Genomic DNA, 12,337 nt, shown 5'->3' with positions numbered 1-12,337 from the left:
CAGAGACTCGTTTACATCCCTTCCTCCCCAAACGCGTCGCTCATGCAGCCAGAGTGAATGCTGTGATTTGCAGTGGTGCCTCAGCTCCTGCACAACACAGCGCAGGCTCCTCTGTAGAAAAGCTGAGGTACCTAAGCTCCAGTGGATCAGAAGACAGACAGCAGAGCAGGGTGAGGGATCAAAGGGCTCCACCAGGAAAAGGAGCACACATGCAAGTAAAACACAGCTAGCCTTGCCGCTGGCAACAGCAGCATCTGTTCTGTTGGTGCAAAGCTCCTAACAGCAGCCATCTCGCTTTACTTGTTATGCAACTCAAAGTCTAATGAAAGACCAAATATAGCTGCTTTTAAAAGACCGCAGCAGATAAATAGAGCAATAGCTTGGGAAATACAGTTGACAACTCTTTGAACATCACTGTTCAGGAGGCTGCAAGGAGACATGGGAAATGCAGGTAAGATGCTCTCATTGGGTCTGAATTCAGTCATCCCCTCTGGAAGGACTCCAGTGCCTGACACCTCTCTCTCGCAATTCCCCATACAAAGGCAGTGAGTCATTTGACAGAGATCATGTATTTCATGATCCAGTATCACCAGCCTCAAACAATAGCCATGTCAGAAACCTGAGTGCTGGCAAATTTAAGTGTCCCTGAAAGAGATTGTTACCACCATCATCATAACCTGCAAGCTATAAAGGGACTTTTAATAACAGAGCTTCAAATCTGCCTGTGTCCGAGAGAGTTGCAGTGCTACTGACCCACCGTTAAATAGCACACCACAAAGAAATATGGGTGCTGATCCAGCACAAGGGACACCCAAGGTGAGGCACTCTCTGGGACAGCGGTCATTCCAGCCACTGTCACCTCTAGGTCAATCTGACAGACATATCAAGGGCAAAATAAGGATGGCCTGGGGATGCGAGCTGCAGCCTGGGACTTGGCAGATGAGCACCCCAAACAGGGCAAGTCATTCTGCCTTCCAGTTCTTCAGGGATCTGCCTAGGTGTAGAGAGGACTGCAGAAGAACTGCTCAGGTTCCAGCATGCAAATTACTGTAGCAAGGCAGATCACAACATGTGCCCAAAACAGACATGAAAGTCCCATGCGTTAAAACTCCCTTTGGACTTGCAGCTCTGGGGCAAACTTTCACCCATAACAAGTGTAAGCAGTCAGCAGTAACCTGGACAGAAAAAGAAGGTTTTGCTCTAGTAAAAGTTACTGAATTCTCCAACCAAGTCTGACATGCTCTGGGTGTAGATCATTCACTGACAAGCCTCAGGCCCTTACAGTGATGCATCCACCATCTAGGAGTACAAACATATGTAAAGCTTTCAGCCCTGATAAGCAGTATCTGACAGCCTGGGAATCCACACCTGTGCTTCTTCTGAGGTACCCATGAATCCAGGTGTGTGAAATGATTCCCTGCCTTTCTGCTCCCTGCTGTGGGTGCATGAACCCCCTCCAACAGAGGGACACATTTTTACCCCAGCTGGACTGCTCATGGGGATGAGAGATGCCACTTAAATTCTCAGCTGCGTGTTCTTGCACCATAGAGCCTTCATGCATTCACCTTCCAAGCTAGATTTTGCGTGCTTTGACACAACCAGCTCTCTGCAGGGGTTTGCCTGGTTCTTTATTTGAAAAGCAGCTGCTTTTCAGCATGGTTAATGGTATTTTTCTACTTATAGGTCTGCTAAGCTTTTAATCATTAAGTTCTTCAGCATTTACAGTGGTGGGAGCATGTGAGCTGAAGTGATGCTGTGATGCACTATGGAACCGAGTCCCCTTCCTTCCCAGCCTGCCTCCAGGCAGTGTGACCTACATGCAGGCACCTAATTAAATGGCACAAACATATGCTGTAAAGTGGGTTATTTACCTAGGATGACATCTGTATTTTACGGAAACAAATTAAAATGTACAGGTACCCTATAAATCCACTGACAAGCACTTGGCTACGAAATACCTTGGACTCCTGATAGCAGAGCTGTCCATCAGCAGAGGAAGGCCCAGACTCCAGACCCCCCCAAACCAGGACCAAGTTACCAAGATGTTCAGCCCTAAAGTGAGCTGAAGCATGTTAAAAAGAGAACCAGTCTTGGATTTAGTGACAGCTCAGGAAGAAGAGGTGACAGCATATGATCTATAAAGAGCATTTTTACATACAGATAAGCTCATGCTGAGCCCTCAGTGAACAATACACTTTGCTGTACAACAGTGAAATGCAGTAGGAACATGGGGAAAGGATCACAAGAGACTCTCCATGCTTCCAGAATGCCTTGATGTACTTGGGAAGAAGTCCATGGCTACAATGGACCCTCACATGGAGGTGAAGCTCAGTTTAGGCATCTGCCAGTATTTTTATCCAAGCAATACATTTAATTCTTAGAACTGAGCAGCAATTACCTGCATTTTGACAGCAATGACCCCAGAAATAAGCTCCTTATCCAATTCCTTTAAGACTACCAGTTTCTTTAATGTCAAGCTGCACAACCTGCAAACAGGAACAGAAGAGAAAGTTATGATTATGCCTGAAAAAGGAAAAGCTCTGAACAGCTTTTACACACAGCAGTATCCCAGTTTGAGGGAGAACAGGCTCCAGACACAAGCCACACACTGATACACACATAAAGACAGCAGAAATACGTGAGGCATCCTCGACTTTTCAGACTGAAAATACAAGGAGGTGGGCAGGAAGTCCAATTGTTTGTCTGATACAGACCCTCTGTATCTCATGGCCACATGAGAGCGTCTCACAGCACGGACTTCCACTGACCACAGCCTGGGAACTCTTGCTCTGAGTCAGACCAAAAGCTTTAGGGTCAGAGGAATTAAATTCCAGCAATATAAAAGCACTGGGTCAGGCTAATTTTAAACTCGTCTACAAAGCTTTCCTAAATTGTTGGCTTTTTCAGTTTCAGACTGCTGGCTCCCAAAGATCTCACTCCCACCTCCTCTTGTCAACCTACACATTCTCCTCCTCACCCCCAAACAAAAGTGCTAGCAAGTGGCTCAGGCTTCTCTAATGGGAAAGAAAAAAAAAAAAAGAAAGGAGGACTCAAGCCTCTGGCCCTGGCATTCACATGCCACACATATGCAAGTAAATCACATTCTTTACCCAGGCAGTGATACATTGTTCTGGTTAAAGCTGTTTGCACTTCTGCCTTCCAGCACAGGGAGTTTGGGAGGGGATAAAGTTTGGCCGAAGTGGAGCTGAGTTAAGGCTCTGAGGTAATGGTACCATGATATTGGCATTGTCACAATTTCACAGAAGTTACCACCAGCTGGTGTAATTAAGGGGGCATTCCTAGAAAACAAACTGCAGGGAGGTATAAACCTGAAGCAAAGACAGATCAGCTTGAGGAAAGCAGAGGCCAGAGAAAGCTACCGGGTGGGCTCTAATGACTAGACATCATCCCTCACACTGGCCAGGAGCCGGCACTGCAGGTCCCTACCCCACAGCGTGAGCACCTTTGGCCTCTGCCATGCGATGTTAGCAAGCCTTAGTATGGCTCCTCTGAAACCCACTCAGAGGTCTTTCTCCCAAATAAAGTGTAACATCAGGGCTGTTCACAAAGGGGCCAAGTCCGCAGTAGATGGGAAGGGAAGAAGAGCCGACAGTGGATTTTGGTGCATGCCTAGGCAGCAGTAGCACAAGTGCTGTTGTCCAAAGCCTGCACTTGAACTAGAAGACTCCATACCGGTGCCAGGAAGCCAATAAATCACCTCTGCAAGGGTGACTTGCACCTCTACCACCTTCTTCACCATGGTGGGAAGCTGAAACACTGTTTTGCTGCAATGCCCAAAGGTAGACACAATTGGCCTGGGTGCAAAACTGCGAAAGAGATGCAACTAAAGCCTCTTCCCAGCAGGAGCAGTGGTGGACATTGAACCAGCTGCTGCCTGCCTCATCCAGAAACAGCAGTGGCTCCCCCTGAAGTCTGCCCTCTCACACGAGGCTAGGAACAGGGAGGAGCAGGTCATAGCTCTTACAGCCTTCACTCAAGCGCCTCTCCAAACCTGCCCTTGTCAGCCCCTTCTCCACCCCAGCCTCTGCTATCTGCTCTCCCTGCTCATTTGCAAGGCACCGGTTCCTACTATCAGCCCCCCAAAAACAAGGTAAAGAGAACTACAAGCTCTCTCCTTTGCAGAGCTTTGCACCAGAAGACAGCACCACCAGAGACACTATAGAAGTTACAAGGAAGGTGGAAAAACTGGGTCTGCCTGGGCCTCTGTTGGCCTCTGTCACAGCACCAGCAGCTGTGCGCAGTGTCATCCAGACAAAAGTGCTTGAGCGTGCGAGCCTGGAGGCACTGGGTGCTGGAGGAGGGACGGCAGGGACGGGCAGGACAGCTGCAGCTGGCCTGGTGGAGGGGAAACCGAGCACGCTTTTCATCCACGGGCAGAGCCTCCCACTGAGTGAAGCAGGCACCTGTGCGAGCAGGAGAGCACAGGCCAGCGCATTCAGCTGCAAACACGTCCCTGTGCAGTGGAAGGCAGGTGAAGCCGCATCCCTCAACCTGGAGCACAGGAGAGGCTGCCGGCTTTCCCTCCACACCCTGAACAAAAACAGCAAGCGCAGATGCATGCGGCCGCTGCTGTGAAGCAGACGGCCCAGGATCTGGAGAAAGGAGGCTGTGGTGCCATTTGTTTTCTTTGTAATGCTGTAGCTGGAGGACAATCATGCTCGGCCTGCCAAAACCCACAGAGCTCGGCCGGTCAGGTGCTGAGAGCAGAGGTAGGACAACACACTGGCATTGTCTCGGCTGACAGGCAAGGAACAAAGACCTTTTCTCTCTGGCCCTGAGTTCGAGGATTAAAAAGGTACAGGAAGAAACAATGGTGTTCTCAGCACACACAGCAGAGCACAAGGAGGGCGTTCTGTTCTCCGCCAGGCATTCCTTCAATTCATCATTTATGAGCTTTGATCAAGCCCTGTGGAGCACTTGCTGCTTGGAAAAAAATTAAAAAAAAATTAAAAGCCTCCTTTACAGCAATCAGAAAAACAAAAGCAGTTAAAAAAGACATGGGACGCATCTGCTTTATTTATCCCCCATTGCTGGGCTGCTGGTACTAAAAGGCGCTTCACACAAACAACAATGAAATGTTTATATTCTCCATCGGGGGGGGGAGGGGGGGGGGATAAGATCATAGTTTAAATCCCACCAAATCACTCTCACCCTCAACACACTTACTGTTCTGGGTCTTCTGTCTAAGTTTGCAGCTTACAAATCAAAGCAACCTTCAGAATACATGGCAGAACGGGGTTGTACCTTATTCAAATAATCATGAAAAGGCATATTCCAGCACGTCACTGCATCCAGAGCCAGGGTGGTGCTCCTACCACCAGCACAGGGAGGTATGGAGGCTCAGGTACTCACAGGTACGGCAAGGATTTGTCTGCCCTAACTGCCTCTGATAACAGCGGCACCTCCTTCCATACACTTATCTTTTGCCTAGATTTTGCTGTACTGATTTGTTAAATCTCAGTGATCAGGAAGGGGACTGGTCTCAAAACATTTCTATCAATGAGCCTGTTAATTTGGAATTTTCACATATGTACATATTTGATCTCCGTGAACACAGGGAAAATAACCTAGAGCACAGACACACAAGGGGAACTGAGGAAGCCTCAAGTCTGGAGCTGAAAGAGCCTGAAGTATTTTGAGTGGTCTATAAAAAGCCTGGGACTCCAATACAGGAGGTGCAGGCAAATGCTTTCTTTGCATGTCTGTCTCAGCATTGACCTATGGTTGCACATGGGGAGTTAAACTAGCAAAAGCACTGAGTTAGCTGAAGCAGTGTTAAGTAAGGGCAACAGAAATCTGAGAGCCAAGACTTCCATGCTTTTTTGAAGGTTCATAGTAGATCTCCCTGCTAGGAACACAGCTGGGCCCTGCGCAGCAGCAGGCAGTGTCTGCTGAGGAGCTTGTGTCCCCTCCGGTCACACGCGTCCCCCCACGACAAGGAGGCACGAGGTACTTGCCTGGCCCCGTTCTCAGGTTAACAAATTATAAGCCAGCTTAATGCGTTCCACAAGAATAAAACTCTTCATCTTTTTAAATCACTGCTGCTAGAATGCAGTTTTAAAGAGGAAACCTGGACCTGACCCAATGGTTTCAACTCGCCCTGCTAATGCAAGCTGTGCTGAATAGCTTCATCACGAGCTCTTTGCTCAGGGAGGCAGTTATCTGCAAAGAACATAACATTTTGGTAACCGAGACCCAGCAAACATGCCCAGAACAACCAAATGAAGTGTAGCATTCTTTACTCACTGGATGTTTTGCTTTTGCATCCCTCTGAGTAGAAAGATCAGGCAAATAAACCCCCTCCAAGAAAGAGTCTGCCTCACTGAATTAAATGTCTGTCTCTCTACAGGGAGCACAGTAATTGCACAGAGACCTCACTCACGCAGAGACAGTCGAATCAACAGGAAGGAAAAATTAAAAATTAAAGACCTGTATTTTAATTAAGCCCCACAGAAGTCGAGAATAATAACAGATGCATCCACAGCTATAGGGGACTGCAAGTGCAAGACGGGACCTGGGGCAGGAAGACTCTAGCTCACTACATGAATACCCTTTGTCCAGGTTAAAAATTGTGAAGACAGTGTTCCTAGAGAAAACATTTCATGCCAGGAGCGCTCTCCTCTGAGATGTGTAAACCTCAATCAGCTGATGGCTGTAAGGAAGGAATTGGTCTCTGGTCACTGGACAGTTTCACCTCACCCAAGTTATTTCAGCATTTCAGGACAGCAAGCAGCCTCCTACCCTGATGCTTTCAACCTCAACTTTTGAGTGTTTTGCTCTGAGCTGACACTTTACACCCAAGTCAGTCCAAAAATAAATCGTGAGCCACTTGAAGGAGAAGTGGAGGGAGACACCCGCCTACACATATGCTTGTCCAGACAGAGAGAGTCATTCTGCACATAGCTACATGGGCATCTGTGCCGGAGAGGCTGGAGTGAGAAACCCGGCGCAGCATTTTTCCAAGACAGCTGCTTAAGCAAGGTATGAATGCTCGCAGTGCACGACCAACCAACTGCACAAGCACTATCTTACACCTGCTTCGCCCGTGCCCAGGAAGAAAACAACCAACACACAGATATACTCGTTGCTGCATTTACATGCTAAAGGCAGAGCTCTGTACTGGCCTAGGAGAGTTAGCTCGGGGAGAAAGCAGGGGAGAAGAGCTGTCCTCTAATGTCACTGAAGGATCAGAGTGGGGCCTCTGGGCAAGGGTGTCAATGGTAGAAGCTGCAGGCAGAATGCTTCTTCACTTTCCAGAGCTTATGAGCCAATTCCCTCAAAATGATCTAATCTCAGTCCCATTCTCAGGTAAACTCCAAAGCAGGAACAAATTAAATGAGGAGACAGAGGTCAAGCACCCCAATTTCTGTCATGCCAGAAACATAACCTGAGTAACTTGCAAAGAGACATGACAGTCCTGTATTAGTCTCTGCTTACTTTTTCATTCACACTTACCACCAAGCTAAATAGCAACCTTCAGCTAGCTGTTCTGGCTACAGACACATTCAAGTAAGCTTTAAGGAGCCAGGAAACAATTGCAGAACAAGTATTTTCATTGGCCTTGTTCTTAAGGACCTTGAAATCCTCTTCCCAGCATTAATACAGAGAATTAAGCTCTAAGATTCTAGAGACTAAGATCCACAGAAGTGCTGTAGCAAGCAGGTCTTGTTCAGACAGGTAAGAGGATGGCAGCTTATTTTACGCAACAAGCTCTACCCAGGACCTCACAAGGATACACATACACAGCCAGACACTATCCTTTTACAGTTGAAACAGGGTCCTGCTCACTTCAAATATATTACAAACGTTCTGCTCCAAACTGAGCATGCAAAAGGTGTCAAAATTTTGCGGACCTGCATCATTTTTAAAAGATCCTAGGATTTTGCATGGGTACATCTGCTATTTGAGGAGCAGCATGCAGTTAATATGACCAACGATTAAAGCACATCTGAACTGAGATCTGAACTCCAATCCAACATATCAGCTGGAAAATGTGAGAGATGTCTTCCTTCAGTGGGACAAGACATTGCTGGCTGGCTCTAGGGGATTCACCCAAGGCAGAAAGGATTCAGGACCCTGCAAGACAAATAACTCTGGTTCACAAAATATAGAGTTTACATATTCCATTGGTACTTCTCATTTCTTAGCGCTTCAGTAGTCTGGAAAGGAAAGGGCACTACTGAGGTGCAGCGATGCTGGTGAAACCCACAGGCGTTAAAGCTAAATCTCCACAGCTCCACATGCTCTTCAGGTAGCCAAGCAAAACTTCTTGTGCAAGCTGGCAGTTGTCATGCCATGTTCTGACTCGCTGGCTGATACCTGATGTATTCCAAGTCACACCGGCAGGATATCAGCCTGTCTGTCACCAACCGCTCGCCTCCAGGTGTGTGCTCTGAACTGTGCTACCGAAAACCACCAGCTTTCTTTCCCTTTAAGAAGTTGTTTCAGCAAGAGCTGAAGCAGCTGTCTTCACACATCTGTTGACTTCAGTTGGGATTTCGGCTCTTGCACATGCTGCTATACATTTGGCTTCTCACTCTTCATTTTGATGATTTCAAATCCCTTTACAGGGTGACTTAAGACAGGAAAAAAACTCCAAACAAAACATGAAGCAGGGATTAGGTCTGTTTCTTAGACAGGCAATGGAGTGCAAAGGAGTTAGACAAGCTCACCTATACTTCCACACCATGCTGCCTGCAAAGCCAAGCACAGGCACAAGACTAGTTAAATACACCTCTCCTGGCTTGCCTCTTTCAAACCCAGCATCCAGAACACCTGGACTGCACAGCATCCTGACACCAAAGCGAGCATCAATGGAAGAGCCTATGGTACTGGTGGATTAGGTCTGATCAATGTTTTTAAAGTTTTGAGGCAATAGCAAGGTGTTTTATTAGCTTTAAATACTGTAGCCAGCAAATAATGAAAAGCTGATTCATGGTTAAGGCTTCTTTCACAGACCATCATGATTACATTTTCTATTTTACAGATGACACAAACACATCTGATATTTCTTGTACTAATTTAGTAGTAGCTGGAGTAACCAGAGGCACCACCACCAAGGAATGAGCAGCAAGAGGAGACAGACCAGACACAGCCACATCCATCTGACCAAAGGCCAGTGGTAGCTGTGGGTCTAACAAGCTTGCATGAGATACCCATGCACTGCACTACAGCCTCTCGCCCAGAAAGCCTTGCAGCACTGAAATGCTCATCTCCCATTTGAGTACCTAATGAGAGCAGTCAAAGTAGCGCATGTCAGGGAGGGGGAGCCTTTAGGATGCAGGCTGGTCAAGCCATTTCTGTAGTTAGGGCTTCATTTCTCAGCTAGCCAGCAACAAAACAAAGGCCCAACCCACTAAGCTTATGTTAGCCAGCCAGGGTGGAGGGCAGCTCCCACCACATGCCTTACAGATTGGGGCTCAAGCGTATACACAAATGAGCAAACAAATCACTCCCCGACCCAAAAGGACACTCTGGGAAGAGGAATGCAAAAACAAAATGGGGGGGGGGGGGGGGGGGGGGGCGGGTAGGGGATGAAGAGGAGAGACTTTCACAGCTGGAACAAACCCAGCAGCTCCCCCCGCCCTGGCTCACCCCTCCCTTACATGCCTTCCTTATGCAACCCGCTTTCTCCTCGCTGGCCCCCTACCCCAGACAGCAGTGCTTGTCACACAGCAGGCTGATCGCCGGGATCAGCTATTCCAGGCATGCTATGGGAACACTCTCCCTGCATGCCAGGAGCGGTTCCCATCTGCCCCTGAACCCTCTGGGACTAGCGGGAGCTGCACAAAGTAGCCAGCAGATGAGAAGGACCAACAGAGCTAAAGGCTTCCTGATCTGTCCACAGCTTCCTGCAAAGCATGGAGCAGCACATCTCTGCCTTCATTTGTACCAGCATCCCCCTCCCAAGCTGACAGTGCTGCAGCCGGCTGCAGGAACAAAGAGAGCACCCAGCCTTCCAGCACACACCAGAGGAAATCCTTGCAGTGGTAGCTAGCTCTGTTACAGGCACCAGTCAGTGAGACGAAAGGGTTAAAGAAAATGCCTCAAGGCACATGTTTTCTCCAGCGTGTGCCTTGCCTGGATGATAACCCTCACTCTCCTGTCCTCTCCTCCACCACATCCATGCCTCAACCCTGAGCACAGCATCCTCAAATGCAGCAGCAGCAGCAGGTTGGGAACTGTAATGTCTCCACAGCAACTAGGGATGTCACAGCCACACGTGACCAGCTCCCCGCAACCACGCAACAAATGAGACCAGCTCCTCCGACAGCCTGCTTGTTCCTGCTCACTCCCCTCCGGAGTAGTCTGATGGCAAATCCTCCTTCACTACTGTGTCAAGAACCCTGCTCTCCAAACAGCCACTTCCCCAGCAGCTCCCTTGCCCTGTCTCAAGCCTGTATGCACTCAGCAGGAATATGCACAAGGAGCTGGCGTGCATCTGAGTGTAGGCAGATGCAGAGGGAGGTCCTGCACCAGCCAGGCTGTTACACTATTTAGTGTTTTCTTTTTGATAGTAGGAAACACAGGTCTCCAAGCACTCTTGCACTCGACTACTTTCAAAATGCTAGCTGCTATTCTGCTTTTTGTTCCCACTGGTGAACCGCCCACAGTGAGAGCTTGCTGCTGTGCCACCTGGTGCTGTGCTCTGCCCACTCCTGTTAGCTACTTGGTACCCCAGGGAGACACCGCAGTCGCAGCTACAGCACATACTGTCCCTAAGGCCTGCAAATCATTAGAGGCTAGGACTCAGCCTGAAATATCCTGATCTTCCCCCTTTGTAAGTCAGCCATCAAAGGCCCCCATCAAGAGGAGAAAACTATGCCAACAGGAACCTTGACTTCGGGCCCATGTCAGAAGAGCTTGTAACGAAGAGCTCAGTTCTGCTTGGGTTACGTGTCACTGCGATCTCTTCATCATGAGAAATCAGGACTAGGAAGCCTCCAGCTAAGAAAGCTGGCAAGGAAAAACAGATGTCTTCTCGGTGTCCCCTCATCAGAGCTTGCTCTCAGGGCATGAACAATTTGCCATCTCTCTGCCTTATTTCTCTCCACTTCAGATAGCTTCCACAACACCTTCTGATGCAGAGGCAAGCTGAACAGCCTGTCACTCCACAGACCAGGCAGGCTCACACCATGGGTCGCATTGAATTACTTCTCACTCAGCCATCCCCACATGCTGCCCCTTTCACGAGCCAGTCGGGCACATGGCCCTCCCAGTCAAAGCCAAGATCCCGACGGCATGGAATTCTTAAGACTCGGTGCTTCTCTGAAAGGCAACCACCTTACACCAATCTGAATAAACAGACTTTCTGAAAACTCTTGTAGGAGGTTTTTTTTAAAGGAGTTTTGGGGATGGGTTTTTCTGTTTGTTTTTTAAGCGTGCTTTTCCCTTGATGACCCATCTGGACCCAAGGCAGCAAAGCCGGGGCAGGCAGCCCATTCCAAACAGACCATCATTCTGTAACCTTGATTTAAACCAGTTGCATCAAGTGCCAGATGAACAGGGTTTTGTCTGTGAAATTTGCAATATGGCCTGAAATAAACAAGATGGGAGAACCACACAGGCATAATTTAGAGCCCAAATGGCTGCTTGCTTTTTTACTGAGAACTCAAAATGTCCTGTAAGGGTAAAGGCAGAGCAGCCAGCAGCAGTGAAAAATATTTGTGAACTTTGATGGTACGTTTGGTATCAGCCAGCACAGCAATCAAATATGCAAAGCATCCTGCTGGCGGGATTGCTTTCAGACTAGAAGAACACTTTACAGATCCCAATGCTGTTCTCATTGCAGCAAGGTTGCCAAAGCCTGCCATTCTGGCCTTCCTCCAGATCAGCATGTGCAGCCAGCCAGCCACCCCAATCCCTTGCAGAGCCAACGGTCCATACTGTTCCTTTACTTGCCCCATGTCTAACACCGGCTCCCTCCTCCCCTGACTCCAGAGATGAATGGGACAACAGTCAAAGAGATATCAGAATTTGTCACCCAAGTTAGAAACATAGTTTTTTGCACGAGTCTCATCATACCTCAAACACAGGGCTATATAGCACCCTGAAGTATGATTTCCTTCCAGCATGCAGAGGTTCCAAAATATAGCACTCATAACCTGATCTATGGGAAGGAGCAGCAAAGGGAAAGTTGGAACTCCAAACCCCAGTGTATTCAACAGCAGGTTGTAAGGAAGGTTAGGAGAACCACCAGCTCCATAAAGACCAATTTCTGCAGCCGTACCAAACACCCTATGTAACGCTCGCAGCACCTCAGCTGTTTGCTCTGACAGCACCGTGGCACACAAGCACCGATCCCCACTGAGCACCG

The 12,337-nt window shown here is 48.3% G+C and overlaps 1 protein-coding gene across 1 annotated transcript in view; it reads right to left on the bottom strand.

Moving 5' to 3' along the window:
* PACS2 (phosphofurin acidic cluster sorting protein 2) overlaps positions 1-12,337 on the bottom strand; it is an 84,033-nt gene that overhangs the window by 52,612 nt on the left and 19,084 nt on the right. Inside the window, exon 2 of the mRNA XM_075711206.1 lies at positions 2,399-2,486. Within this exon, the coding sequence (XP_075567321.1) occupies positions 2,399-2,486 (88 nt within the window). The remainder of the gene's footprint in view (positions 1-2,398; positions 2,487-12,337) is intronic.

The sequence above is a fragment of the Pelecanus crispus genome, chromosome 5 (genome assembly GCF_030463565.1).
Source record: "Pelecanus crispus isolate bPelCri1 chromosome 5, bPelCri1.pri, whole genome shotgun sequence".
Lineage (NCBI taxonomy): Eukaryota > Metazoa > Chordata > Aves > Pelecaniformes > Pelecanidae > Pelecanus > Pelecanus crispus.
The sequence above is the reverse complement of the archived record's forward strand: the minus strand, read 5'-3'. Positions and strand labels throughout refer to the sequence as shown.